Consider the following 26903-nt stretch of genomic DNA (forward strand, 5'->3'; position numbering starts at 1 on the left):
AAAACAGATTGGTATTTCTCTCTATTTACCATGTATTTTTTTTATGAAAAGACGTTTTTGAAATTAAGTAATTACACAGCGAATTTTTTGTTAGGCCATAGTGTCCAAACGGAACTAAGATGATAGGATCGGTTTAGATGCAATTTTTATCAGGCTATCATATCAATAACTCGATACTATTAAGGCTGAAATAAATGCCTCCGATCATGTGATATTTTACATTAACGGTATATCATCAAGTATATACAATAAGTTAGTATTTTGGTTTAACATAAAATCATATTTTTCTCACTTTCTGATTTGCTGAAATAGTATCACGTGATTCCCGATAAAAGCTGATAAAAATACTTGTCGACTGGTTGTTCTTAAACATATTGGTTACTTATTACCTTCACTTGGTATTACTATAAAATCATATCTTTTACAATCTCTGATTGGCTAAAATAGTGCCACGTGATTCCCGGTAAAACGTCTTAGTGACGGCCGTGAAAAAAAACCCGGTAAAAATGCTGTTTGACTATGTTTCTAAAAATAGATTAATTTTGAATCACTTTGTTATTGTCAAACAGCGTAAAATATATTGTATATTATTTGAAACTTGAGAAGGAATAACTTTGATTATTAGAATATTCCATAACCATAAGAATCAGTGTAATGAATGCATTTTAATGAAATAATTTACTTTTGATTGTGTCGTCTTTAAAATATATAATGAATTATTTACAAATGTTTCACAAATCGATCCCTATCATTGCATATACAAGTGTAACTTGCATTCACTGCATAAAAATTAAATATCAAAAGTCATTTAATAATATAACCATTACACCTTTTTATTTCGGTTAATATATGGTTTTTTAATCAGGAAAAAAACGTCGACCTCGGTTGATATACATTTTTTTCAGGTTAATAAAATCATGTAGCGACCTTATCAAAAGGCTATAACTAAATAGTACTATCCTGATATGTAAATATCCTGCATAAAGTCGAAAGTAATCTATGATGAATTCAGAACTTATATCACACTCTATTATTACAGTTCTTGAAGTAGTTCTTTAACTTTAGCAATCGCCATGAATGCCACAACAAACATATATATTTGACAGGAAATGATACCGTCATCCCTGTTCTGCCACGTGAAAGGATTGGAGAAGCCAGGGACTGCTAACCAGACCAACTTACTATTATAAGTGATGCTGCCATTTTAGGTAATAGACTTTGTCCCAAATAGACACGTAACTAATGTTTATAAAATGTTCATGCTGTAAGACTCAGGATCGTTAAGGATGGCCATGAAGTCACGACGTAACTCCTGAGACGAGCTATATCCCACTGGAAGCTCCAGCGTATTGCCACATGTGTGGGCAACAGGATGCATACGCAGACCTTCCGTTCGGCTAAAGACAACATTAATAGATCTTTCCAGTGGGAGGACGTCTGAACCTGTGACAAATAACAAGAAGTGTGCAAGGTCCTCTGGATTCAAACTAGATATGAAATCAGTCAAGAAATAAAATGCTTGATTTTCTTCTTCCCGTATATATTGTTCGCTTGCCACCAACAGGTCTATGACTTTTGGAGGCGTAGGTTCCAGCTTTCTGTAAATATGGTTTAACTCCTCCATGGTCAATCGATTCCAAAAGATTTCCAAGTGTTCACGTGGTATTCCAGATTTCATCCATGTTGTGAACATCATGCCTTTAGCACATAACTCTTTTCCTCCCAGGTTCACAACATTTTGTCGAAATGTTTCCTTTCTGGGTTGAACACCAAGAGAATATCGAGTAAACATATCCATCAGTGTGTTGACCTCTCTTTCTGTTAGGTTGTCAAAATCAGTTAATCCTCTTCTAGTCAGCATTCTCTCGTTTGGTGTGAGGAACAGTAAGACATCCTTCAGAATAGATTCTTCATCTTCAGTTACATTACTGTTGATCATTGTAAACAGCATACACCTAAAATAAAGGAATAACAAGGAATTGATGTATGACATGCATTTTAAATTGTTCTTATCTTGAAAATATTATTCATTTAGACAAATATATTGTTTGTTCTAGACAGCACTGCTGTTTTGTTGGGATCATATGCATGCAATATTGTGTATTTTTTCTCAATCTTTGTGTATTTTTGTCCTTCTGTACCTATTTCCCAGTTAATATTGTGCCCGATATCTTGTGTGTATTATATCAATCCGTTCAAGAGCACGGAATAAGTTTTGCAATCGTTAAGTATGAGAACAATATAAAGAGAATAGTAGGCTTGGTTCTTATTTCAGGATTTGATCCTAAAAAACAAAACGTGATGTATTTTGAAAATATGAAATCATCTTACAAACTCAATCACGGAAAGGCCTTTAAATGTCTCGCTTATAAATCATATACAGTGGAACTTCGTTAACTCGAAGTCGACGGGACCACGAAAAAACTTCGAGTTATCCGAGTGTTCGAATTAAGCGAGTTATCGTTTTTGGTGAAAAGTTTGGTCAATATTTGTCAACATTATATAATCATAATAACTTCGCTCCGTCGCTCACCAGATCAGTGTAAAGACTGGTCAATACATGTAAATATATATGTAATGTTTCGTTATGTCACTTGTAATTTGGTGTAGTTTTGCCGATATACAGTCACGATAAAGTTTCTTTCACTTAGTCACTTCAATAACGATCTGATGAGCAAGTCATGTTTGCAAAAGGTAAACGATAAAACGGAATTCGACAAAATAACAAGTTATTTATGTCAAAGCAAATAACCGTTTAAGTTTAACACAGATTGCATACAAAACGTAACAGAACCATTACCTTTTATTGGACATATATAAAATACTGTTTGATCGGCCTACTTACTTTTAATTGATAACCACGCCATTTCCATGTGTATTAGCACCGGAAGTTGGGCTGCGCATGTGCGTATAAAATGTTACTGTAACTGAGTTGACGTTTTATCCGATTTAATAGACAGCACTGACCGTTACAGTTGTACTCTGAACACCTCGGCAGTAATTACGCTATTGTTTCAACAGTTTAAAGATTTAATAGGCACCGGTGACTGTGTCATTTCTACACCTGTAAAAACATCAGCCGGGTAGATATACCGGTGTGTCAGAGATTAGTTCCGCTTGAGCGAACGGGTAGATGAGTTGTTGACTATCGTGTGTACTGATATCGGCGACCGTCTTGGGAAATTACCTGATGTAAGTAAAGCAGTACTTTTTATCACCAAGACTTGTTGTTATAAGATTCAACCGACAATTTCTTTTATGAATTTATGAAACACTTATAATAGCATGTAGGTTAGTAGTGCCGATATGTTCAGTATTACAAACGGAATTTAGCTCTTAAAAAATGTCGGCGTTTGCCACCGATCGACGAAAATTATACTTCGAGTTATTCGAACATTTCAAGTAGGATTTTTATTGTTGGGACCAAATTTTTACTTCGTATTATCCGAGTTTTTCGAGTTATCCGAATTCGAATTATCCGAGTTTTTTTTACAAAGATAAAGAGAGAATTCGGCCGGGACCGGCGAGGTACTTCGAGTTAAGCGGGGTATTCGAGTTATCCGAGTTCGAGTTAACGAAATTCCACTGTATATGTAATTTTACTTACATATGGAAATATGGAACACAAAAGTGCAATGTTTGACAATGTGGCAGTGTCGATTTTCGTTTTTGTATGTATATCATAATGGTTACCTAGAGAGCCGGATAGGGAAGGTTCCGGTCAGAGCCACACCATGACTAAGAATCCGCCCTAGAATAGGGTAAACAGTCTGAGCCTCTGCAAATCTACTGACTGGCATGAATGGAACAAGAGAGTTCTCTCCCTTGAAATATTCTTTGAACGCTTTGTCCCAAAAGGTAGAGAATGCATCCTTTGTCAGGCCACCTGTGTCCAAACCCATTTCACCTTCAAATCTTACATTCAACCGTTTTCTTACTATCGACTCGTCCTTATATATATCCATGAAACTTTCGAGGATAGTCTGTCGGTTCAAGTCAACTTGTTTAACTTCCTCACCTAGTGTTCCTTCTAGATTCGCCATACCTGAAACCGGTATTTAATATTGATTACACGAGGAAATAAAGTTTAGCATGGTAACAATTCATTGGTGATGACCACGTTAGAGTCGCGGATATGAAAACTCTTTTCTATACCGTGGATTCGAAAGTACTATTTAGCTATTTGAAAGACATCGATCTATTCTATAGGCTTTTAATCCTTACTCACTTTGGCGTTATATATATCACAAAGTTCACATCATACATTCCTCATTTTTTGTTTGTTTGTTATTTTAACCCCGTTTTTTATTTTAATGATGTAAATATGCAATAAGAATGCTTTTAAAAATAGCATAAATCAAATAAAATGGTAATTTTTCATGCAAGTTCATGATAAAGGGAAACGAATCAAAACGTTAAGAGCCTGTATGCTCTTACTAACAGAATGTAACAGGGTTCTGCACATCAACTTTAAGTTATGCGAGTATAATACATTTTCGTCAAGATATTGTCAACGGTTTAGAAATTATGGCTATGTCAAGAAATTATCAGAAGAACTAGAACCAGAAAACGAGACATAATTCTAAACACTATTAATTTAATCAGTTTCTATTAGTACATCACTGCCTTAATACTAAATTAACCGCTCAATTCATTTTGTTGCTAGATGTCGGTAGTCTCGGCTTCATATGTGAGTTGATTGGTTAATTTATGTCATATCGAAAGAAACATTCTTGGTGCATTTAATCACGCTCCCAACGCCGGAATTTCTTGATTAGGGTCAAACTTGACAAAAAAACCAAGCCTATTGATGACTCCTCGGGTGATGACACCGTTTATGGAAACGATCAAGCCTTCCCTTGACAGAGAGTCCGGTACCTTTTATGTACACAAAATATAGAAATCCCATACGTCTTCTTGTAGTATATTACATTATTATTATGATATGCATAAGAAAATGAAAAAATAAATGTAAACTATAATTGGTAGTACAAACAGGCTTCACATTTGTTAAAACAAAAATTAATAAATTGGTTCCGGATTTTAAATTTCCGGATTTTCCGAAAGTGTGTTTACACAGGAAATTTAGTTTTGCCTACAGCGAAAAATGGAAGCCTATGGAAAAGGTAAGATAGCAGAAAAACTTAATTTACAACATATGTCAAAACAAGATTAATTCTGTCTTTGGGATGGAGATATTTAATTTCAAATAGGTTTCAATAGGTTAAATATCATAATATTTTGCAATTTTTGAGCATTTTTAATGCTGTTACCATGGTATTCACAGCTCTAAAAATCACAGAATATATAAGTTTACTTATCCTTCATAGCTGTATTAAAATTGCAAATGTTGTACAGATTACAAATATATACACTTTATTAGAGGTAATATGTAGGGTTAACTGGCAATGTTTACATATCTAAAACATGTGCCATATTTTTCAGAATTGGGCATTTTTATTGTACTCTGCTACCTAAAACAAAATAATTAATTAATTTTTTTTTTTTTTTTAAATGTTATTTGGCTGAGGTCGTAAACATCTTATTGCTTAAAAGCGGATGCCATCGGGAGTCTTTTTGACAAAAAAGATAAACGTTTGCCTTATTTGATCGTTTAATACGGGCAAAAACTCTCGGCGAACCACGTTTCGATGCGTGTTTACAGTTCGTCCAACTTTGCAGGGGTTTGCAGTTGTTTAGGAAACAGCATGTGATACATGTTGTAATATAAATTTTAACTATTTCTTAGACTTTGTACTTGTTTCAGTCAGATTGTTCTTATGAATAAGTGATTTTGGTGCTTAAAGTGTACTTCTGTCTTCTTTGATTCTGATGGCCCGCCATCTTTAAAAGATCATTCCCTGTCGGGTACACGACAGTGATCATCGTCTGCTACGACCTCAGCCTTATAGATTTATTGACATATTGCTTCACGCTTACCAGGTGCGCACGTGCACCTTTCGGGTCAGCTCGAGTTATCGTGAATGCAGGAAGAGTTTCATTCGACTTTTTGTACCCATGATATTTGCCTACCGATTAAGTTTCGTGCTTTTTTATTACTATATAACTATATAAATTAAAACGAGCGATATTTTTGTGAAGATCCTTAGATCCTAAGCGTTTAAGGTTTTTACCTTCACCTCCATTGACTCCCTGATCATGTCCTCTCGGTCCAGCATCTGCACCAGGAGCTGGAATAAGAATATACACGCAAGCATGTAATGCGTGAGAAGGAATGAAAGCAAATTGAAGCGGATACATCCGAGGAACGTTATGTTAGAGAATTCGTCCCTTAAATCGCAATCATAAGCAAGATGCTTGGTCACCGGAGATATACTATGCCCTTACTACTAACCTATTAAATACTTTGTATCATCATGAATCAATATCGATGTTGGAATGGCCTCTCTAAGAAGGGTTTGAGTAACAATCTGTTCTGGTCACGATCCCACGTTTAAATAGATCAATTTTTGATATTTGCGTCCAGAAGAACTAAACATATTTATTTATTTCCAATACTTATTAATCTCTGTAACGTAGATGTAGACTTTATTTCTGTTACAGCAATTGCGAAACAAGTTGCATTAACTTATTAATCACGCTTGTTGGCCCGGATGGAAGCGCTCATGGGGGAAAACCTACGTAGTCGGACAGGTGACCACATACCTTTTCACGTCCGATCGGGTATTAATCGAACTCCAACTGCCTAGGTGAAAAGAAAATGTGTAACGACTGTGTCACTCGGCCACCCAATGATATTAACAAATAATACCGCCATGTCTTAAACATAACATAGATTTAGTGTTTCAGGTATGTGAGGTCAATGTCTAAGAACCTAAATAATTACCAACTCTCTTGTTTTATATAGGTAAAGGCTTGCGGGACGGTATCTTAATACAATGCAGTTATTAAAAATGTGATTTAAGCATGCCTACCTCCTAAATGGGCATCTCCTTGGAAGTCTATCTCAGCTGCATCAGGCAAGTAATTATCTAAAATGTAAGTAACACGCCCTGTAGCTAGTTAGATAAAGTGGTGATGTTGAACAATCGACCATGGTGAAATGTTCGGAACAAGTAATACAACATTTGATTGTAAATTTACATCCCATTGTTTTAATATATTATTGTTTTATAACAATCCGAACTTGATTTTCCATCGAAATCCAAACATTCCACTCCATATGTTACATTTCGTCTAAAATGTTCGTTATTATGTTATAAACCACTTATCTTATTTGCAAACGTTTTTTTTTTCTTTGATCATTAATGAACGTGATGTTTATGCTAACATAAAGCTACATACTATTTTATATAAATCTACTTATGGTTTTACAATGTTTACAAATTTATCATTTATCCACCTAGAAATGTGTTTTTGTAGATTAAAAAAAACTTCAATCGCCAGAAAATATATTTCGTCATTCTGAATGTTTTATGGGATTTATCTCCCTGAGAATAGCATACGCACTAGATTCACTAACACTCTGGAACAACTCTGACGGGTTTACTTAATAGCAGATACGACATTACCTGTGAACTAATATTGTGCATTTGAAAATGTGTAAAATTTCACTTAAAAAATTTAAATTTCAACATTATAATTGGCAAACACTTACCAAGATTAAATTCATTACCTCCCAGATTTATGTGATTTACTTCCGCTTGGTAAAGTGGCGGATCAAATGCTGAAACGAGAAAATAAACTGTAAAGAAAATAAAAGTACTGAATGATTTTATTTGGCAATTTGGAAAGATTAAGAAATTTACACATTATTACAAAAAAGTTTTGAAACTATTGAAGAATTATTCACATCTAATGATGACAAACAAAACTCTTGTGTCACATTTTCTTTAATACCTCCTTCTGGTTCATGGACCTGAAGCAGTTCCTGATCAGGCGTCGCTTGTAGCCCAGTTGGCTGGATAACATCTGGTTGACCTTTAAGTACAATTAGAGTTTCTCAAGAATACATCGAAAATATAATAAACAGTATCGCATATCCAAACAATTCAATTTACTAAAAACAGGTAACATCATTTATACGTGATCTTAACAATTATTGACTCCAAACAGGTAATCACAACGCATGTTACATAATATATCAACTGAGTTCTGAATACATACTCTCCGTAAGCTAAAATTATACCTAGTAGGCTGCAAACGCAAGCTACACAGAAACTCTACGTAACATCCTAATTAACACAACAGACAACACAACAACTAAACGTAGCATCCTAATTAACACAACACAGACAACACAACAACTCCATGTAACATCTTAATTAACACAACCACGATAACATAGCAACTCCATGTAACATCCTAATTAACACAACACAACAACTCCATTAACATCCTGATTAACACAACACAACAACTCCATTAACATCCTAATTAACACAACACAACAACTCCATGTAACATCCTAATTAACACAACACAACAACTCTACGTAACATCCTAATTAACACAACACAACAACTCTACGTAACATCCTGATTAACACAACACAACAACTCCATTAACATCCTAATTAACACAACACAACAACTCCATGTAACATCCCGATTAACACAACAAAGCAACTCTACGTCAAATCCTAATTAACACAACACAGACAACACAACAACTAAACGTAGCATCCTAATAAACACAACAACGATAACATAGCAACTCCATTAACATCCTAATTAACACAACACAACAACTCCATTAACATCATAATTAACACAACACAACAACTCCATTAACATCCTAATTAACACAACACAACAACTCCATTAACATCCTAATTAACACAACACAACAACTCCATGTAACATCCTAATTAACACAACAACTCCATTAACATCCTAATTAACACAACACAACAACTCCATTAACATCCTAATTAACACAACACAACAACTCCATTAACATCCTAATTAACACAACACAGCAACTCCATGTAACATCCTAATTAACACAACGCAGGCTACATCAAACTGCGCGTAATCTAAATACTTATAAGACCATATCTGTTAAGGCTGTGACAAACCTGGCTCTCCTTCTTCCTGCACGGGGTGAACAAGTGGTTGCCCTCCTGGAGGACTGGTTGGGTCCTGGTTGGCTCTAATCGCAGCAATTTGTTGAGTACAATTGTCAATGATAGGTAAAGTCATGTCATCTATATCACCCACAATCTGTCGAAGGTTCTTGTACTCTCCCAACCTGACAAGTCCTTTCTGTCTAAGGATCTATATAGTTCCACAAAGAAAATACTATGGACATATCTGTAGGTGATACATCAAATATAGTTAAACTAATTTTTAACAAAACCTCTTGGCCTCTTTTCTGATATCACATTTGTGCGATGTTTCATTTAGGGTCAATCATCACAAGAAAAAAAGACGCTCTCAAAATGCGTCAAAATCAAACATATCATCATGATTGAAAGACTGTGGTCGTATTATGCTTATATATACAATGTAGTTATTCAAATGGTTTAGTAGTGAATTGGCTGTAATGGCTCATGTTTAGTTATTCATAAACATAATCTTTAAATAACAATTTTAATTATTAAGGAAAAGAGGCGACAGTACAAACGAGTGCTCAACTGATAACCATAATGAGAATGTGTTATTATTGTCGCGATTGACTGAACTGATAAGACCATTGGTCACAAACCAATTTGTCATGCCTGCGATCAACCTTTTTCTTTCAAGCATATTATGATTGATTGCTCCAATTTCAAACAGACTTGTAAGATCTTGTTTACGTCGATACAGTTTCTGCATGGTTTATATTTGATTACTTACGTGCGATAGAACTATAAACTATAATGTGTTGTGCAAACCAGTTCGTTTGATATCAGTGATATTAAGATTTTTACCTTTAACATGTTCGTTTAATCGGTTTGCTTTAGTATTGTTTAACGTCCTATCAAAAGCTAATCTCATTTAAGGACAGTCTCCTCCTGTGTGCGAGTGGTTAAGGTGCCCTGACACTTTATCACTAGCCCTCCACCTCAGGGTTGCGAGTTCGAAACCTACGTGGGGCCGTTTCCAGGTACTGACCGTAGGACGGTGGTTTTTCTCCGGGTACTCCGGCTTTCCTCCACCTAAAAACTGGCACGTCCATAAATGACCCTGGCTGTTAATAGGACGTTAAACTAAAACAAATCGAACTTCCTGTGTGCGAAATACATGCGTGTGGTGAATGTAATTATATCAATGTGGTTTGGGAGGCTGCAGTATGTTCGTCTCCTTGTAATAGCGCGGAACTGATGCCGACTTTGTGGTGTTACCTCACTGAAGCATACTGCCAAATACACCCCTACCCGGTCACATTATACGGACAACAGGTGTCCCAGCCGTCCGAGTCCCAAAATGCTGCTCCCATTGTGTGATCATAAGAGCCGACTTAGGATCTGTTTTTTCTACCAAACCTTTTCCCCCTAAGCTCTCCCTTGTCGCTGCCTCACTTTTGGTCTTTAGTTGAGCGCTCGCCGCTGTGAGGAAGACTTTGGATTTTGTTCCCTGGACAGGACATACCAGAGTCTATAAAAATGGTAGTTGCTACTCCTGCTTAGCGCTCAGCATTTTGGGAGTGGGACGACTGGTTCACCTGTTGTAAATATAATGTGACTAGGTAGGGTACCTGGTAGGTATCTGCGACTGTATGCTTCAGTGAGGTAGCACTATGATGTCTGCATCAGTTCCGCTCTTTCACAAGGAGACAAATACAATTATTATACCTTATGCTCATAACAGTGCCTGTGATTAGCCGAATCGCATCACGTGGCAGGGAAATAAAACATAATATCTCCCAGGAGCGCGTGCCCCCATGGCGACCCTCATATTCTGTTGTGCGGAGTTATCTCCCTTCTAGTTTACCAACGGCAGACGAACAGAAAGGCAACCGTTTTCATGCAGTCAAAGAAGCAGAAATAGATAAAATTCTCCAAAACAACAATGCTTAGAACACGAAAATATCAACAAATGTACACGCCAACTGTTTCTAAGAGTTTCTAAAAGAAACTGACATTAACACCTGAACTTCGAATCGTATTAATTCAGCGACTGGGACCACGGGTTTTTTTAATGAAAATGGCATTTCATATCTTTAGTTTATTTCTAAGTATCATCATCACTGATTATTTTTTAGTATAATAAACAATTTATGGTGCTAGATGCAGGGTAATATGAATGTATATTTACCTTTCGCTTTCATATTTCCCTCCGGAAATGTGATACCTTAGGGTAAACAAACCTTCATATTACCCTGTACACAGGCCCATAAATGCATAATTTACCGCAACCTCACAAAATACACACATACAGCTCCAGCATGCATCTTGCACACACGGGAACCCGTCCTTAAATACAAAACCAAGCCGAATCTGAAACTTACCTGAATTGCAGTAGACATGTTTTTGCTTGCCGCCTCTACTTCCGCGGGCATTAAATAAATAGATAACTTTGTTTTGAATTTCTCCCACTTTTCAGACAGTGAAGGGTGGATATAACCGTCTAGTTCTAAAATCATGTCAGCATGAAGACAGCGGACTCCCAGCTCGGATTCTTGGTGTTTAAGGGCCATGTCTCCTGCTCCGATAGAAAAAAAGATTAAGAACGGGTTCGTTATTAGAGTTCTCAGTATGTAATATCAACAGCTGATAGTAAGTCATAAAGTGGCAGAAAAATAAATCATAATTCAAACAAATTGGATCGATGGTTATCGATATAGTATAGTGTACTCTGCAGTAAGAAATCAGTTGCAACTTTCCGCCCTATTCCGTAGTACGGCGACTTATGCACGAAATAACTACTTGATCTTCAGCGACTTTTGTGAACTTCAGCAGCGTATGTAAGTGGGGGAAAATGATATATGTCGATAATGCCGAAGTGCATTAAAACCGCATTAGGTCTGAATCATTATTGGAAAAGACAATCATAATGAAATATAAAGAAGGTAAGTTCGACACCTCGGGCAGAGGGTTAAGGACCCAAAAAGGAAACTTCGCTGAAATTTTGTTTTAAACCCCATTCCGACTTCTCCTTCATGCCCGAGAGGAATGCAACTGAATTTGATCTGAAACATCATTGGGAAGAGGGCAATCATAGTTAATATATTAATCAGACTGGTTTGACACATTGGGGCAGAGGATTGGGGTCTCGAATGGACGTCAAATTTCTTTTATTTTTTTTTCACCAACTGTAGATGCAGGGAAATAAACCATAACCACACTTATGCTTAGAAATATATTACTGATAGTCGTAGTGGATCTCCTTGCAAAACACCTGGTAGATTGAGGGGTATCCTAACAAATTGGTAACTAATTTCCACTGGCTAAATTAGATTTGAAATCAATTATAACAGTTTACGAGTTTACTATTATTTTGATACCAAATGTGCCATATTGACATACATGAGATAAGCGTGTACGTAGTGATACATTTTATTGGAAAAACATGCAAAATTTTCACAATATTTAAAATGTATCATACATTGTCAACTTTAATAAGCAAAGTTGTAATCACAGTCTATATTTTATAAATACTTTCTACAAAATTATTTTAAGAAATTTTAAAACCGGTAAATTACTTTTTTTAAACAACACTGAAACACATAAATGTATCTCAAGGTTCCCATACCCAAATATGACATATATATTTGTTTTAATATAACTTGCTGTAGGCGACCTTATGCACATGGAAAACTAGACATTTGTTTTTCTTAACAAATATGCATGTCTGATTCTCCCTTTTAAAAGTTTAAAAAGTGAGGGTCTGTTGGCATCACCTTGGTGCACACTCAATCAATTTCATTGGCATCAAGTCATCATTTCTTCAGATGATAAATTATTCTGCAGAATGCATATTTGTGAGATATTACTGCTGCTAAAAAGCATGTTTAAGATAATGTAGTTGTTTTAAAATACTAAATGTTTTTAGAAAATATACCAGAGCCAAATTTAGGTAATCCCTTTAAATCGCTACTCGTCAAATAGTCCTGCATGATTTTGAACCAAATTTGGTTAGATGATCCATGAGTGAAGAGCGGATTTCGCATAAATGGTGGCTGCGGGGCTCAATAAAGGAAATAGGGGTAATTCCTTTGAATTGCTACTAGTCATCACGTTTTGAATGGATTTGAACAAAAGTTGGTCAGAAAGATCTTTGGGGGAAGGGAAACAGGGCTACAGAGTTTGTATAAATGGTAGCTGATCCCCCTTGAGCCTGAGGCGCGAAGCCCAATAGGGGAAATAGTAACTGCAAAGTTTGATCATACATGTTTAGCTAAATATCGCACAATAAGCATTTAATTTCAAGAATTTGTGAAAATACTGATTCCTTGTATATATTGTTATAAATGACAAATTTACCGGTCATGAAATTTTCAATAAACCATACTCTTAACTTCATTTAACCATATCAAATGCCTATTTTGACTTCAAAGTAATGATATCAAATTATTGCTTGATGTTACTAAAATAGACCATCTTGCACTTTGACCTTTAATTGACAAATTAACAGGTCCCAGATTGTTCCATCATAATAGGTTTATATAAAGAGACAACTATTAATAGAATATTTTTGGTACACAAGAACCAGAAGTGGGTATATTGTTTCCTGTAACACAACACCATATGGTTCACAATCGTTTATTTATTCGCGTTGTGTCTACTTGTGTATACAGTTTATCAAGTCCATGACCATTGTTCTCTCTCCCCTCACCTCTGCGTGTTCCCTCTTCTCCCTCTCCCCTTCCTGTTCTCCCCCAGGGAGCTCTCCCTTTCCCCTTCCAGGGAAGCTCCCTCTTCTTCAGCATTCTCCTTTTGTTTTCTCTCCCCACCTTTAGCTTTCTCATCCTAATACCTAATATCCCGTCTATTTAAATTTAGCAACTTTCCTTCCGTCCGCCTTTTTGCATATACTTAGCACGTGCGACAACAAATGTACCTGACCACAGATTGATGTTTCAGATTCATTGTGTATATTTTCTCTACATATTTTGGTTCAAACTTGCAGTAAATCATACTCCGTAGCAAATACAATCATTACACCACATACTAAAATATTTTGATACAGTTTTCTTTTCACCTTAGGATGCTACAAATAATGTCTAGTGTTGGTCAAATTGATTCGTGGGCAAAATTTTGTTTTTCGTGAAAAGGGTCCTTTGTGAAAACTTTAAATGTTCTTATAAATGAATCACTACGCTTACCACATGTTTGCCAATCTGCCATCGTTTGTAACAGTTAATTGATACACTGTTAATTGCTATAATTGATTTTCAAATCTACTTTAGTCTGTGAAGATTATTAACCATTTTGTTAGGGTACCTTCTTCACTCAACTAGATGTTATACAAGGGTGTCCACTACAAGTATCAGTTGATATTATGACTTATCACTTAAGTGGTTATGGTTCATTTTGATGTAACTACATATTATGAAAAAATAAAATAAATTGAAGTGAAGTCCGGCGCTAAATTTAAGTCTACTTAGTCGTTGATTCTACCTTTGGAATGAAAGATTTCATTGAAAGAGGGACGATCATGTCCGGAAAAAGATTGTTCGTTTGATCCTTAGGGACAAAAATAAGGGATGAAATTAGTTTGACTTCAATTGGATTTGATTACTAAACTGAGAAGTACTTACATACTGCTGACCAAAACTACCGTATGAAATACAGATTCTAAGTGTGATTTTACTGACAGTGGTGTGGATGTGAATTTTATCATTCTCTCTGCTATAAGTTCTTGTAGTCCGATGACTATTAAAGCCCGTGGGTTTCTTGTTCGTTTATAAAGCTGTAGTGATAAAGATTATGGATAGTAGGGATTAAAGGTTTTATAAAACTCTATAATATTTTTTTTGTTTATTGATTTTCCCTTTGATTTAATTCTAAAACATTGTTGCGTAGAATTCGATATCAAAACTATTACCGGTATATCAGTAAAACAATAAACAGCATTTGTACAAATTTGGAAAGTAATCACTTGTATCATATACGTCAAATTCCTTTTTGCCTTAATATTTTTGAAGTACACCGAACCTTTCCCAAATTAAAGAGGTTGCCTAAAACCTCATCGTAGCATTATCAATTGATAACAACACTGCGATATAGTGTTGGTTAATGCACTTTTATGTAAGTCGTGTTTAGTAGGAAATTCTACTATATTCTACTATATTCTACTATATTAAGGGACATAAGTGTATACACAAGGACAAATCACTCAATGTACTTCCTGCCAAAATTATGCAATCAAATTCACCATGAGGAGAAAATATATGTATGTATCAACTTTCAAACAATCATATATATATAAAAAAAACTTGTGTAGGGGCCATACTTACATTAAATCCTTAGGGTCTCTGAAATTTACCGTCCGTGGGTAGACATTCCTGCAATTAAACAAATTTGAACATTGTTACAATAACATTGTGATTTTAAAAAATGATAACAAACTTCGTTCAGTTGATATTGTTGAAAATAAAATCAACACCGGTTTTGGCTGAGATAAAATTAAAATATCTGTACGTCTTAATTGTAAATTATGAATGTTAAAATGGCATATGCTTATTCATTCCAAACTCTTTGCATGTGCTTGGAGAGAACCTTTCCTAATTATGTTTTTATCCTCGTTTTGGATTATGTTTGGAGAGAACCTTTTATTATTTACCTTTTTGTCTGTACCTTCCTATGAATTTTATTTGGAAAGAATCCTTTCTTATTTTTTTTTTACCTGTTCCCTCCTTTAGATTATGATTAAAGAGAACCCTTTCCTATTTATCTTTTTATATGTACCGCCTCCGGATTATGTTTGGAGAGATCCCTTTCTTACTTGTCCTTTTATCTGTACCCTCGGTTTGGATTATGTTTGGAGAGATCCCTTTCTTACTTATCCTTTTATCTGTACCCTCGGTTTGGATTATGTTTGGAGAGATCCCTTTCTTACTTATCCTTTTATCTGTACCCTCGGTTTGGATTATGTTTGGACAGATCCCTTTCTTACTTATCCTTTTATCTGTACCCTCGGTTTGGATTATGTTTTGAGAGATCCCTTTCTTACTTATCCTTTTATCTGTACCCTCGGTTTGGATTATGTTTGGACATATCCCTTTCTTACTTATCCTTTTATCTGTACCCTCGGTTTGGATTATGTTTGGAGAGATCCCTTTCTTACTTATCCTTTTATCTGTACCCTCGGTTTGGATTATGTTTGGACAGATCCCTTTCTTACTTATCCTTTTATCTGTACCCTCGGTTTGGATTATGTTTTGAGAGATCCCTTTCTTACTTATCTTTTTTTTTTTGCGTTTTCAACATTTTATATTACGTGGCAGGGAGTCTCCACGTATTTTAAGTATCTACATCCTGAATACTATGTTTAAAGAAAGGATATGTTCCCAAATCGTTAGAGATAGTGTATTATATATATATACCTGTCAAGTAACAAATTATAACGGCACAGATAAAGATATTGTTATAAATACAATATGAGTACTCGGCGCATATCGTTGTAGATATATAGATCCAATAGAGATATTGATGGAACGTTAAGGATATCAGCCAACCAGCTGGTGTTTCGCCTCAACCAAGTCCCTAAAGAAAATGTGTTTCTTAGGTTTGTAGCTGTTTTCCTGAGTAAATAACATGAAATGGATACTTTCTATAAACGAGAATAAATAGTAGGGTGTTAGGATACGGAAAATCAAAAATATACACTCATACTAAAAATAGAATGACGTAGGATTCCTGGTGTAAAAAGGCGGGGATTCCGCAAGTGGGGGGTTCCCCAGTGCACTGTAAATATCAGGGTTAAGTGTCTTTCACGTACCCGTGTGATTGTATTTGCCATCAAACCTATACAATAACATCATTTATCAGGTAGCAAAAACTTTCTACCTTAATTTGATATATTAGTAATAACATATAGTAAAATATGTAGTTGTGTGAGCCCTAAACAACGCAAATACTATTTATCTTGTTGTTCAGGTGTTATTTATTACTGTAGTAATAAGTAGCAATGCCCAACCAAGTTTTTTTTATATATTCAAGAAGTAATTTGGAGTAATTTTCTTGAAAAGTATCACCCCCTGATTGCAAAACAGCAATCAGAAAAAGTCTATCATCAAAATTGAATTTTTAGTGAATTTTTGAAATATGGAAATTGAGACCTTCAAAACAACGATTTTCCAAATAAATCAGTAAAAAGCGTACATAGCCAATTGCTCTGAAAATACTTATGATTCAGAAAAAGTGTTTTGACCATAATTTAAATAACATCCTATTCTAATATAAAAAGAAACAAATTCATGCTAAAAAAATATTTCCACATGCAGAGATTTTGAAGCTATTACTATATTACAAAGTTGTTTCCCCTGACAAAAACTTGTCCATATCATAGGAAACACATTAATTAAAATGCCTTTTTGTGCAAAATGGACAGTCAAACAACTCCCAATATGTGTAGATTCCTTTCCTATGTGTAGTTCTGTAAGATAGTTTAGTTCAATCTAATTTATCATACACATAGTTGGTTTGTTATCAGAAAATGTTAATGATTTAAAAGTTCCTTTTGAACGTACATGTACTACTACTAACTTGGCTCCTTTTAATAACAAACATTTATAAATCCTACATTTTTGATAAATACACAGATAACTTAATATCAAATAACATGGATAAGATTAAGAATTATAAACACACATAAGATGTGCATGCAGTTGTCGGATATTGATTACATTAATTTGACGATGTCTGTATGATAGTCTAAAGTTACTATGAAGAAAAAATCGGCAGATTATAAAAGAAGGATGTATATATATTATAAACAAGGTGTGATCCTGTGCTTCTATCATTAACTTGTTGGGAATTGAAAAAAAATATTTTAAAATACAATTATATTTCAAAATATAACATGCTAATTAATAATAAGTGAAAACCACTCAAAATTTCAGCCTAGAGACTTTCATGATTAACTGTCAATCAACTTGGTGACATTTTTGAGGAAGTAAGCTCTTATCTAGACAATGTTAATGACTTACTTTTTTGTTTTCTGTGACAATAGTAACGCATTTGATTTAACCATAGTCAAGTCCTTTTTAATTCAAATAAAACAGCAGCAATAACATTCACTCATAAACAAACAAATCCTCGTCCCCCCATTTTTTTAATAATCATCCAATAACACAGCAGGACTGTCACAAACATTTAGGTTAAACTTCTGATAAAAAGGGTACCTGGTCTGATCATATATCAAATATTTATGAGCCATAAGGATTACAACAGGTCTAAGAAGATGTACATATCACCATGTGCTTTATTCAGAAGAAAATTAGAAACATTACAAATAAATCCTAATCACAAACCTTATAACACTTGTATAAAATCATTAATACATACATACACCTACATATCTCTAGAAAGCATCAAACCATTCATAAATACAAATAATTTTAGAAAAGAAAAAATCCTCAAAATTCCTCCTTCTAGAACTACAACAATTATAATCACTGGAACTCTCTTGATGACTCTTTTAAGAAACTCTTTCAATTTCTAGCTAAAAATATAAAATAAAAAAAATAGTTTCTTACAACTAACTCCCCAACTATGTCCCAATATTTTTCTATAATTTACAGGAAAGGATTGGTGATATTAAACCTAGAGTAGTCTGTTATCCAATCGTCTTTGTCAAACTAAGTTTTTATAATTTTCTATGTGTCTTGTAAGTATACTTTGTCTTATATTTGTTGTGTTGACAATGAAATATTTTGAAATAAAACGAAAAAAATATTGTGCTTATGTGTCATTTTTCATGGAAAATACAAGTGAAATTCATCCAAGTTGCTTGAATCTGATGATTTTTTTTCAGTGCATCTAACAAATGAAAAGATGGTATGTTCAAGGAAATATATTTAACCATATGCATATTATGGCATATTGCTACTACCATGATACATTGACATTTTGATGCACATAAAATGAATGTTATCTAAAAAAAATATGGAACAATAGACATGGCCTTAACTTTGGTTTGAATATGTGTCCCTGCCCCTGGTGAGTGGGACAGGATCCGCGGATAATTAAATAACGTAACACTCCAGACCTTAGCAGAACTTGTAGAAGTTACACTCATGATCACTTTGACCCAGTTTACACGATAGGCATAAATGGGTAGATTTACAGACCTTATCTTTATATTTAAATTCAAAAGGTCATCAATTTTATGTGATATAATGTTATACAGTACTTAAACAAGCAATGACACCAAAATATATAACATTTTGACTTTGTTTACATTCTCGTTCCGCGCCCGACAGCACCTGTCCGCCATCTTTGATTTACCGTTAGCTTAACGGTAAATTTCTCGGTTTAGTTTAGTTTAAATCAATTTTATTGCATAATGGCAAATGGATTGGACAAAAGTTATGCAACTTACCAACGTCCTTTCCGTAACAAATGTGTATATACAATGTTTCACGTGACATAATTATTAAACTTTTTTTAAACAAAAGGTTGGAAAATGTAAAGCAGCGAAATAGATTGTGAACACCAAGTATGATATAATGTTTATCGTTTATACATGCAAGAGGTTTCAGTGGCCCTGACGGCGCAAGTAAAACACTACTGTTCATACACTCCGATCCTTCTACTTTCTAAGAGTTCGTCACATCCTGTGCTTAGAAGCTTTCTCCAGTCTGACGTTGTCCATCTTTGATCACTCCATGGAATACCTAATTACTTAACCTTACTTCGCCGGCAGGACCACTGAAACACGATGCAGTCTATATATGTAATTTCATGATAAAATAATATGATTTAAATGATACTTTAGGATACTTATGATGTACTTATGGTGTTCGAAAAAGAAGTTTAGATTTATTAAAAAAAAAATAATTGAAAAGGGAGAAAACAGTAAGGAGAAAAAAGAAAGGAAGAAACATAAGAATAGCACTAACAACCCGGCTTTTGATACAAATGGTAGATATCTTATTAGTAGAAACAAGCAAGTAGATACTATATGTTGAATCTTTTGGAATCTAGAATAAACGTTTGTACAGACCTACAGATAAGAATATTATGGTTAGTGTCTAGATTTGGGTCCCCAGACAAAAGATGTTCTACGGTAATTCTGTTATACCAGTTCAAGGAATCAATCATTTTGTTACGGGACTGTTCATGGTTTTTACAGTGTAGGAAGAAGTGGGAAGAATTTTCGCAATAGTGTCCACAGTCACAGATAGCGTTTTCTGAAAGATGGGCTTTATGAAGGTCGTGCTTTAAAGGACAACAGCGATTACGTAATTGACAATGTAAAATATTGGCTTTTCTTGAACCATATTCAAGGAATTGTTGAATTTGTGGTGGATTAGTATCTTGGTGAGTTAGAAAGGTCTTAAATTGTCTGATGGATTGCGATGATTTTGCTTCAGTTGGTAGGTTGTTTCAAGAATTAGTTGTGTTTGGGATAAAAGATGATTTTGTAATCTATAGTAAGGATTTTGATAGTCATCTCTGTTTCTTAGGTTGTAGTTAGTATAGTTAGACACTGTGTGTGGGAGTAGGGACTTTAGGAAAGAAGGAGAGTTATCATTACGAATATTATAAAACATACACAATTTTCTATTTTTCCGTCTATCAGCTAATGACTGCCACCCTAGTTCACTATATATAAACTCTTTCTTAGTAAAGATAGGTAAACCGGTTATGATTCGACCAGCTTCGAACTGCATATTCTCAAGTTTGTTAGTTAAAGTGGCATTACAGTTGTCCCATACTTCAGAGGCATACTCAAAAAGTGGTCTAATAAAAACAAGGTATATTTTTTCTAAATTTTTCCTTTTTAAAATGTATTTTAATTTTCGTAAAGTTGCTATGTATTTTATGGTTCTGTTTATAATGTCTTCGATATGGGTATTCCATGTACCGCCACTGTTAAGGACTACACCTAGATGTTTGTGACTGGTTACAATAGGGATCGGCGTGTTATCGAAAAGAAATTTAGGGTTAGAAGGAATTGCGGTATTAGAAATCATGATTATTTCCAGTAATAGTTTTTTTTAGGAATATGCTTTTCCAAAATTCTAGTAAGGGTATTAGTAAAGATATCAGTTTTTTCACTTACATTTTCAACATTGGAAAAAAGGTTATTCCAGTTTACGTGAGCAACTTCAGTTTTAAGGTTCAGAATAACTGCTCTGTTAAAAAGCCAAATTTTTCGCTTAAAAGAATTTTGTTTGAGCAAAGGGGATGATATAGAGACAACAACTGCTCTATGATCACTTATGGTTTCTAAAACAGGTATAACTATGGATAGATCGGTTCTGATAGAGTCACTAGTGAAAAATGGGTCGATTAGGGATTGACTTGTATTAGTTACCCGTGTTGGGCTGGTGACAATGTTAGTTAGATTATATAGTTGGGTAAGTATGCTAAGATCGTTGTTATTACCTAGTAGTAGATCAGTGTTAGTATCGCCTGTCAGTAGAACATGTGGAGTGTAATTAAAAGCTAGATCAAGGGAGTGTTTAAGTCTTGTCCAGATGCCTGAATTTGAATGTTGCCAGGGGGGTTTGTAAAGTACACAAAGGAGATATTTATTATTGTCAATTTGAAATTCAATCCACATTATTTCATCATTTTGGGCTTCAAGGTCAAATCTGCGTTTGGGTAGCACTTCATTAGTTGTGTAGATCATTATTCCACCACCAAAAGCGTTCCTATCTTTTCTGAATATGGTTGTGAAGTTTGCAAGTGAAAGGTCAGAATCAGGGACTGAAGGATCTAAATGTGTCTCTGTTAAACACAAGATATTAATGTCATCAGTAAAGCTATCAAGGAAATCAATTTTATTTCTAACACTGCGTATATTCAAATGCATTATATGAAGTGAATTGTCAGGGTGAGAAAACGATTCAGTGTCAGATGTATTAGATGAGGATGAGCTAGCCGCTGGTCCTGGGTTTGTATGTATATCACCAGACAGGAGTAGAATTAGAATCTGTACAGTAGCAATATTGTTAAGGTTTTTATGAATATGTAGAAAAATGAAAAGGGTAAAAAAAATAGGCAAAAGTGTAAAGTTTAGATAAATAAGATCGTGATATGAGTATGTATCGTTGCTAAGTCTGTAGGTTAACTTTAAACTAGACTGTTTAAAATAATGTAGTCCAATAGCACATCTCCATGCAGACAAAGAGCATCCTGTCATGGAGGATAGAAATAGTATAGAGTTTTGACAAGGAGATTGCTAATGGACTCCATAAGAAATAAAGCGATATCGATTTTCAAATGGCCAGGTTGCAGAGTATACTTGTGAGAAGGCGGATTATAGATAGAAATGAATAGAAGAATGTTGATTGGGGACAGAGAATTCAAGGAAAATAACATACAGACGTATTTACAGCAAACTAAAGAGACATAAGAGGAGGAGAATAACGTTGAAGCAACAAAAATTATCAAAATGTTACATGTGGTTCATACATATACTTACAATCGGGACATCAAAGTTCAATATAAATTTATGAAGAAGTGCATAATAATAGTGTGAGCATTCTAATTTACAAACAACTTCACAAATACAAATCATAATTTACATCATAACTCAAGTTAACCATGGTTACCTTCTCAGACTTGTTGGTTCATACAACTATACACGTATGTTTAAGATTCCAAAAGCAAATGTTAAAACACAGTAACAGCATGTCTTATTTTATTACTATTATTTAATTGGCCGGTACTGTCACGTTTTTTGTGTGTGTGTGAATAACAGCCTGTAGTGTATAAACATAATAAGAATATAAGCATTGCGTATACATCCAGGACATTTTCCCAACAAATCGTAAGGCTACCATGACTATCAAATTTAGAGACTGCTATTGAAAAATAAAATGTTGTGCCTATTAGTATATAATAACTGTTATCTATATTATATTTGATATTAACTTATTTTTAATGTTCACAGTTTGTCACATTCTGATTATGTTCGGATAATATATAACTTGTTAAATCGTAAAGTATCACTATACGAATTTGACTTTTATTTACCATTCCAGTATACAGCTACTTCGTAGATGGAACATACGCACATAAATATAAACTGTAGGTTCTTATATAAGTACTACATAATATGTGCTGGTATATACATATGTAACATATCGTATATCATATATTGGTATAGTAATTACCTTTTATATAGCATGCGTTCTAAGAACAAACCTGTGACAAACTGGGTGAACATCCTTCTACACATGTTACATATGTCATTATTACTTTATACATGTATTATACATGCGTATACATGTACATTTTTATACATTATTCAGTATAATCAATGGACTATTTTACATTTGTCCATTTTATTTGTATCTTTTCTGCAATAACATGTAGTCTTCATATATAATCACTTTGTAATAATATGAACTGTATATTTGCAAGCAAGTATCGTTGACAACACCTGCTAAAGTCACACACATTTCTACGACACAGCGCAAGTCAACCATGACTACCGAACATACATTGCACGTGTACATTCCATTCGCGATCAGTTTATTACACAAACTCAAAATAGCGATTAGCGGTGCGTTGTGTCGTGTGCTATGTGCGTATACTTGTAGTTTTTTTACCTGTAATTTTGTAAGGGGAACATTTATGTCCTGCATGATAAAATACGTACTTAGAGTACAGAAGTAAAATGTGTTACCTTGGGTATATAGATATCACCTATTATAGTGTACAAAAATTAAGCACCGGTGACATACACCGTATTTTGATATACAATATAAATTATAAATCATATATAATTATATATGGTACGCATATATACTACTGTTCAGTGTACATATTCATTTTAACATCGTATTCAGCAGTCCAAGTAGACTATATTATATGTTTGTATATATACTATCAAACATTGTACAAATGTACATATTCATTTTGACCTCATATTCAGTATTCAAAGTATACTATATTATATGCTTGTACATGTTCATAACATCATATTCAGGTGTATACTTATAAACACATTAGCATCATTTCAGTAATTCAAATAGGCATTCGGCGTTTGAAATTATATTACTGGTTTAGGTATAATTGTTGTTAATTGGTAACAAATATCAAACAGAATAACCTCGTTAGCATGGTATAATGTGTAATTTGACTACAAAAGAAAAGTATAGTTGTGTAAAAATAATGATTCACGCACTTTTTACCCTATTACGTTGTTATTAACAATTTACAGGTGATAAAAAAACAAACTGTTTTTACATGTCATCTGTAAAAAATCCTAGGAACATATAATGGTAATGCTCGTTAGTGTATGACAGTATTTTGTGAGTTATATCTGTAGTTACTAGGCAATACACTTATAAGTTTAAATAGTACACATAGTAAACATAGTACATGGTTTTATATTATATACAAGTTCAGTTTTTGGAGTTTTACAGTTTAGAGTTAAAAGTTACAGGTTGGCGATGTCGTCGTACTGTTTGACTAGTACTTTTGGGGAGTCGTGCTGGGTTCTGTAAAATATCCGACCGTCGTTGGTCCAGAATGAGTGGATCTTTCGCTCTCGCTTTGCTCTCGCCAGGCCACTGATGATTTTTTGACGAATTCGGGTCAGATCTTCCGTTACGAATACACGCGCACTGTTTGACTGCAGATTTTTTAATTGGGTTCTCGCTTGGTATACCTGGTTTTTTAATTTCCAGTTGCGGAATCGGCAAATGATTTGGGCCTTCCCGTGACGGATTTCACCAATTGTGTGTGACCTGTTAATGTCATCTTTAGATAAATTAACGCCAATTTTCCTACAGATTTCAACAACTTTGTCGTCGGTGACTTGTTTTTCACTATCAGCCAGGGTTACTCCGTGGAATCTGAGACTGGTGCGCCTACCATATTGCTCTAAGTTCTCCAGTGAGGACTCGAGATTTCTCACTGTATTTTCAAGGACTGTAACTTTCCCCTGTAGGAAATCGTTGGATTTTGTGACAGTTTCAAGTTTGTCAGTTAAAGTTTGAATTTGTTCGGTGAAGGGAGACATTGCTTCAGTTATCTGTTTCCTAATGGTAGACCCTAACTCTTTAGCTAATTTGGGAACCAATTCACTGATAAAGTCAGATGACGATACAACGTCATGAATTGGTTGAGACAGATTGATGGGTTCGCCTTGGGTAGTGGTTAGGGTGTCCATTTTTGGTATATCTGGTAGAGACCTTCTACGTGAAGATAAAGGTAAAGTGGCGTTATATGACTCTGGACTGATAATGTCTTCAATTTTGCGTTTCGATACTACAGGGGTGGCAGAAGAGCTGGCCATGGGCTATAGCGGACGGCTAATATGTGTGTGTGTAGATGAACATGCACACGTACAAAGGTATACAGGTACGATAGTACAGGTGAAATAGTACTCACATTCCAGCTGTGGCCGTTGTTGTTAAACTCGTATTTCCAGCATATATCACAAATATGTTGTCAGTTGAATACAACACTAAAACATAGTCATGTTTTTGTGCGTGGTTTGTCAACTTTTCCGTTATAGGTTACTCAGAAATAATTAGAAACACCACATTTCGTCGAGGAGCTCTCTCAGGTGCGTGTAGCCATTACCTCAGTCACGTGATTTTTCTCGGTGTGATAAACACCTAATTTTCACATCCAGAACGGTTATGTCTCTTTAATCTGTATAGATAACTATTTAAAATGAATATTACTTAGCATTGTGATATGTTTTTGATGGATGAACTCGCATTAATAAGGAAATGAGCACTTTGTAAAAACTTGATAAAGCTGGCACGTTTTACCTACGCGCCATTTCTTCAGTATTGCAGACAGTTAATCATCGAGGGTTATCGAATGAATGAATGTCATCCACCATCCATTGATTTACTGTGTGCAAGTACGATAAAATCACCGTACTTCCGAAGACCTATTTCGTGACGTAATTTTCCTCAATCCCAAATTACCAATACGAGTTATCTCCCTTTTGCTTGGGCATTGCTATAATCAGTTTGTCCAAACTCATAAACACATTTTCCTAATATGACTTGTAATATTATATAGGTCTCGTATTCACTGTAGACTACTGCGAGTATTAGACTTACAATTTCAAACTTGTGTATTCCTATGATACCTATACATACACACTATCCTGTACCAACAATACCATTCTCGGTCTAGTTAAGGTGTAATGATCATATGTTTACTTTGTACTTTCGGTTTGACAATGTGTATATATTGATATGTATATTTCGATAAAACAAACCTAATACCTCAATATAGTGCTGTGATACAGATAGTATATCCCAATATAATACCTGATACTAGATAAGTAATAGTTAATTGTATACCATGTGAAAAGGAAGTGATAGAACAGATAATATATACAATGTACGTATAGTGTTCGCCATGTTTGGGGCCATTCACTAACCTACCGAATGATATTGGTGGAGATCAGAGCTCAATACATTGTTGTTATGATAATCTTTTTACATGACCAACTACTAGATATCATAAACTTACCAGATTCTTGATATTACCTTCAAGTGAAATTTTTTGTCCCTCAATCCAAGTACCTTAATTGTCTAAAAACAGCCTGTGCACATGCGTGAAAAATATCATTCTGGCAAAACTGAAAATAGACCTGGAATTTCCAAAACACACTATATTTTTAGAAACGAGAAAAAAAATGAAAATTGGCGGTCACTTTAAATAAACGAGTTTGTTAATATATTACAGTCTTACATGTATGTACAGTTTCGAGTGTTTGTTTCGCCTAGTTTTATTCATCCGGGCCGCCTATAGGTGACATAACTATCTATATTTAGACGTCTACCTTCAAACTATCTTACACGTAGTGTAGCGGGCGAGTAGCATTAGTCACTGTGTACACAGTGGTGACCGTAATATA

At 34.6% G+C, this 26903-nt stretch overlaps 1 protein-coding gene across 4 annotated transcripts; it reads right to left on the minus strand.

Annotated features, from left to right (window-relative positions):
- Window positions 1-8: 8 nt before the first annotated feature.
- On the minus strand, window positions 9-26639 carry LOC117343645 (E3 ubiquitin-protein ligase TOM1-like). 4 transcript variants are annotated; one of them, XM_033906094.1, is made up of 10 exons: window positions 26516-26639; window positions 15346-15393; window positions 11395-11588; window positions 9041-9239; window positions 7861-7941; window positions 7637-7687; window positions 6936-6992; window positions 6135-6191; window positions 3694-4045; window positions 9-1955 (listed from the first exon to the last, which is right to left on the minus strand). In XM_033906094.1, exons 3-10 carry the CDS (start codon window positions 11581-11583, stop codon window positions 1247-1249), a joined length of 1695 nt encoding a protein of 564 aa, XP_033761985.1. In that variant the 5' UTR covers window positions 11584-11588; window positions 15346-15393; window positions 26516-26639; the 3' UTR covers window positions 9-1246. The 4 variants fall into 4 exon arrangements, with proteins under 4 accessions (XP_033761985.1, XP_033761983.1, XP_033761984.1 ...); XM_033906092.1 differs by having other exon boundaries at window positions 7619-7687; XM_033906093.1 differs by having other exon boundaries at window positions 7619-7687; window positions 26533-26618.
- Between the last annotated feature and the right edge of the window lie 264 nt (window positions 26640-26903).

The sequence above is a fragment of the Pecten maximus genome, chromosome 15 (genome assembly GCF_902652985.1).
Source record: "Pecten maximus chromosome 15, xPecMax1.1, whole genome shotgun sequence".
Taxonomy (NCBI): Eukaryota; Metazoa; Mollusca; class Bivalvia; order Pectinida; family Pectinidae; genus Pecten; species Pecten maximus.

What these genes read in the sequence shown, in the direction of transcription:
- LOC117343645 (XM_033906092.1), bottom strand. Translation starts at nt 11,583, where the DNA reads ATGGCCCTTAAACACCAAGAATCCGAGCTGGGAGTCCGCTGTCTTCAT. An exon ending in ACATGTCTACTGCAATTCAG is followed by an intron (nt 9,240 to 11,394) that starts GTAAGTTTCAGA and finishes GGAACTATATAG; the next exon opens with ATCCTTAGACAGAAAGGACT. An exon ending in GGGAGTCAATGGAGGTGAAG is followed by an intron (nt 4,046 to 6,134) that starts GTAAAAACCTTA and finishes TACCGGTTTCAG; the next exon opens with GTATGGCGAATCTAGAAGGA.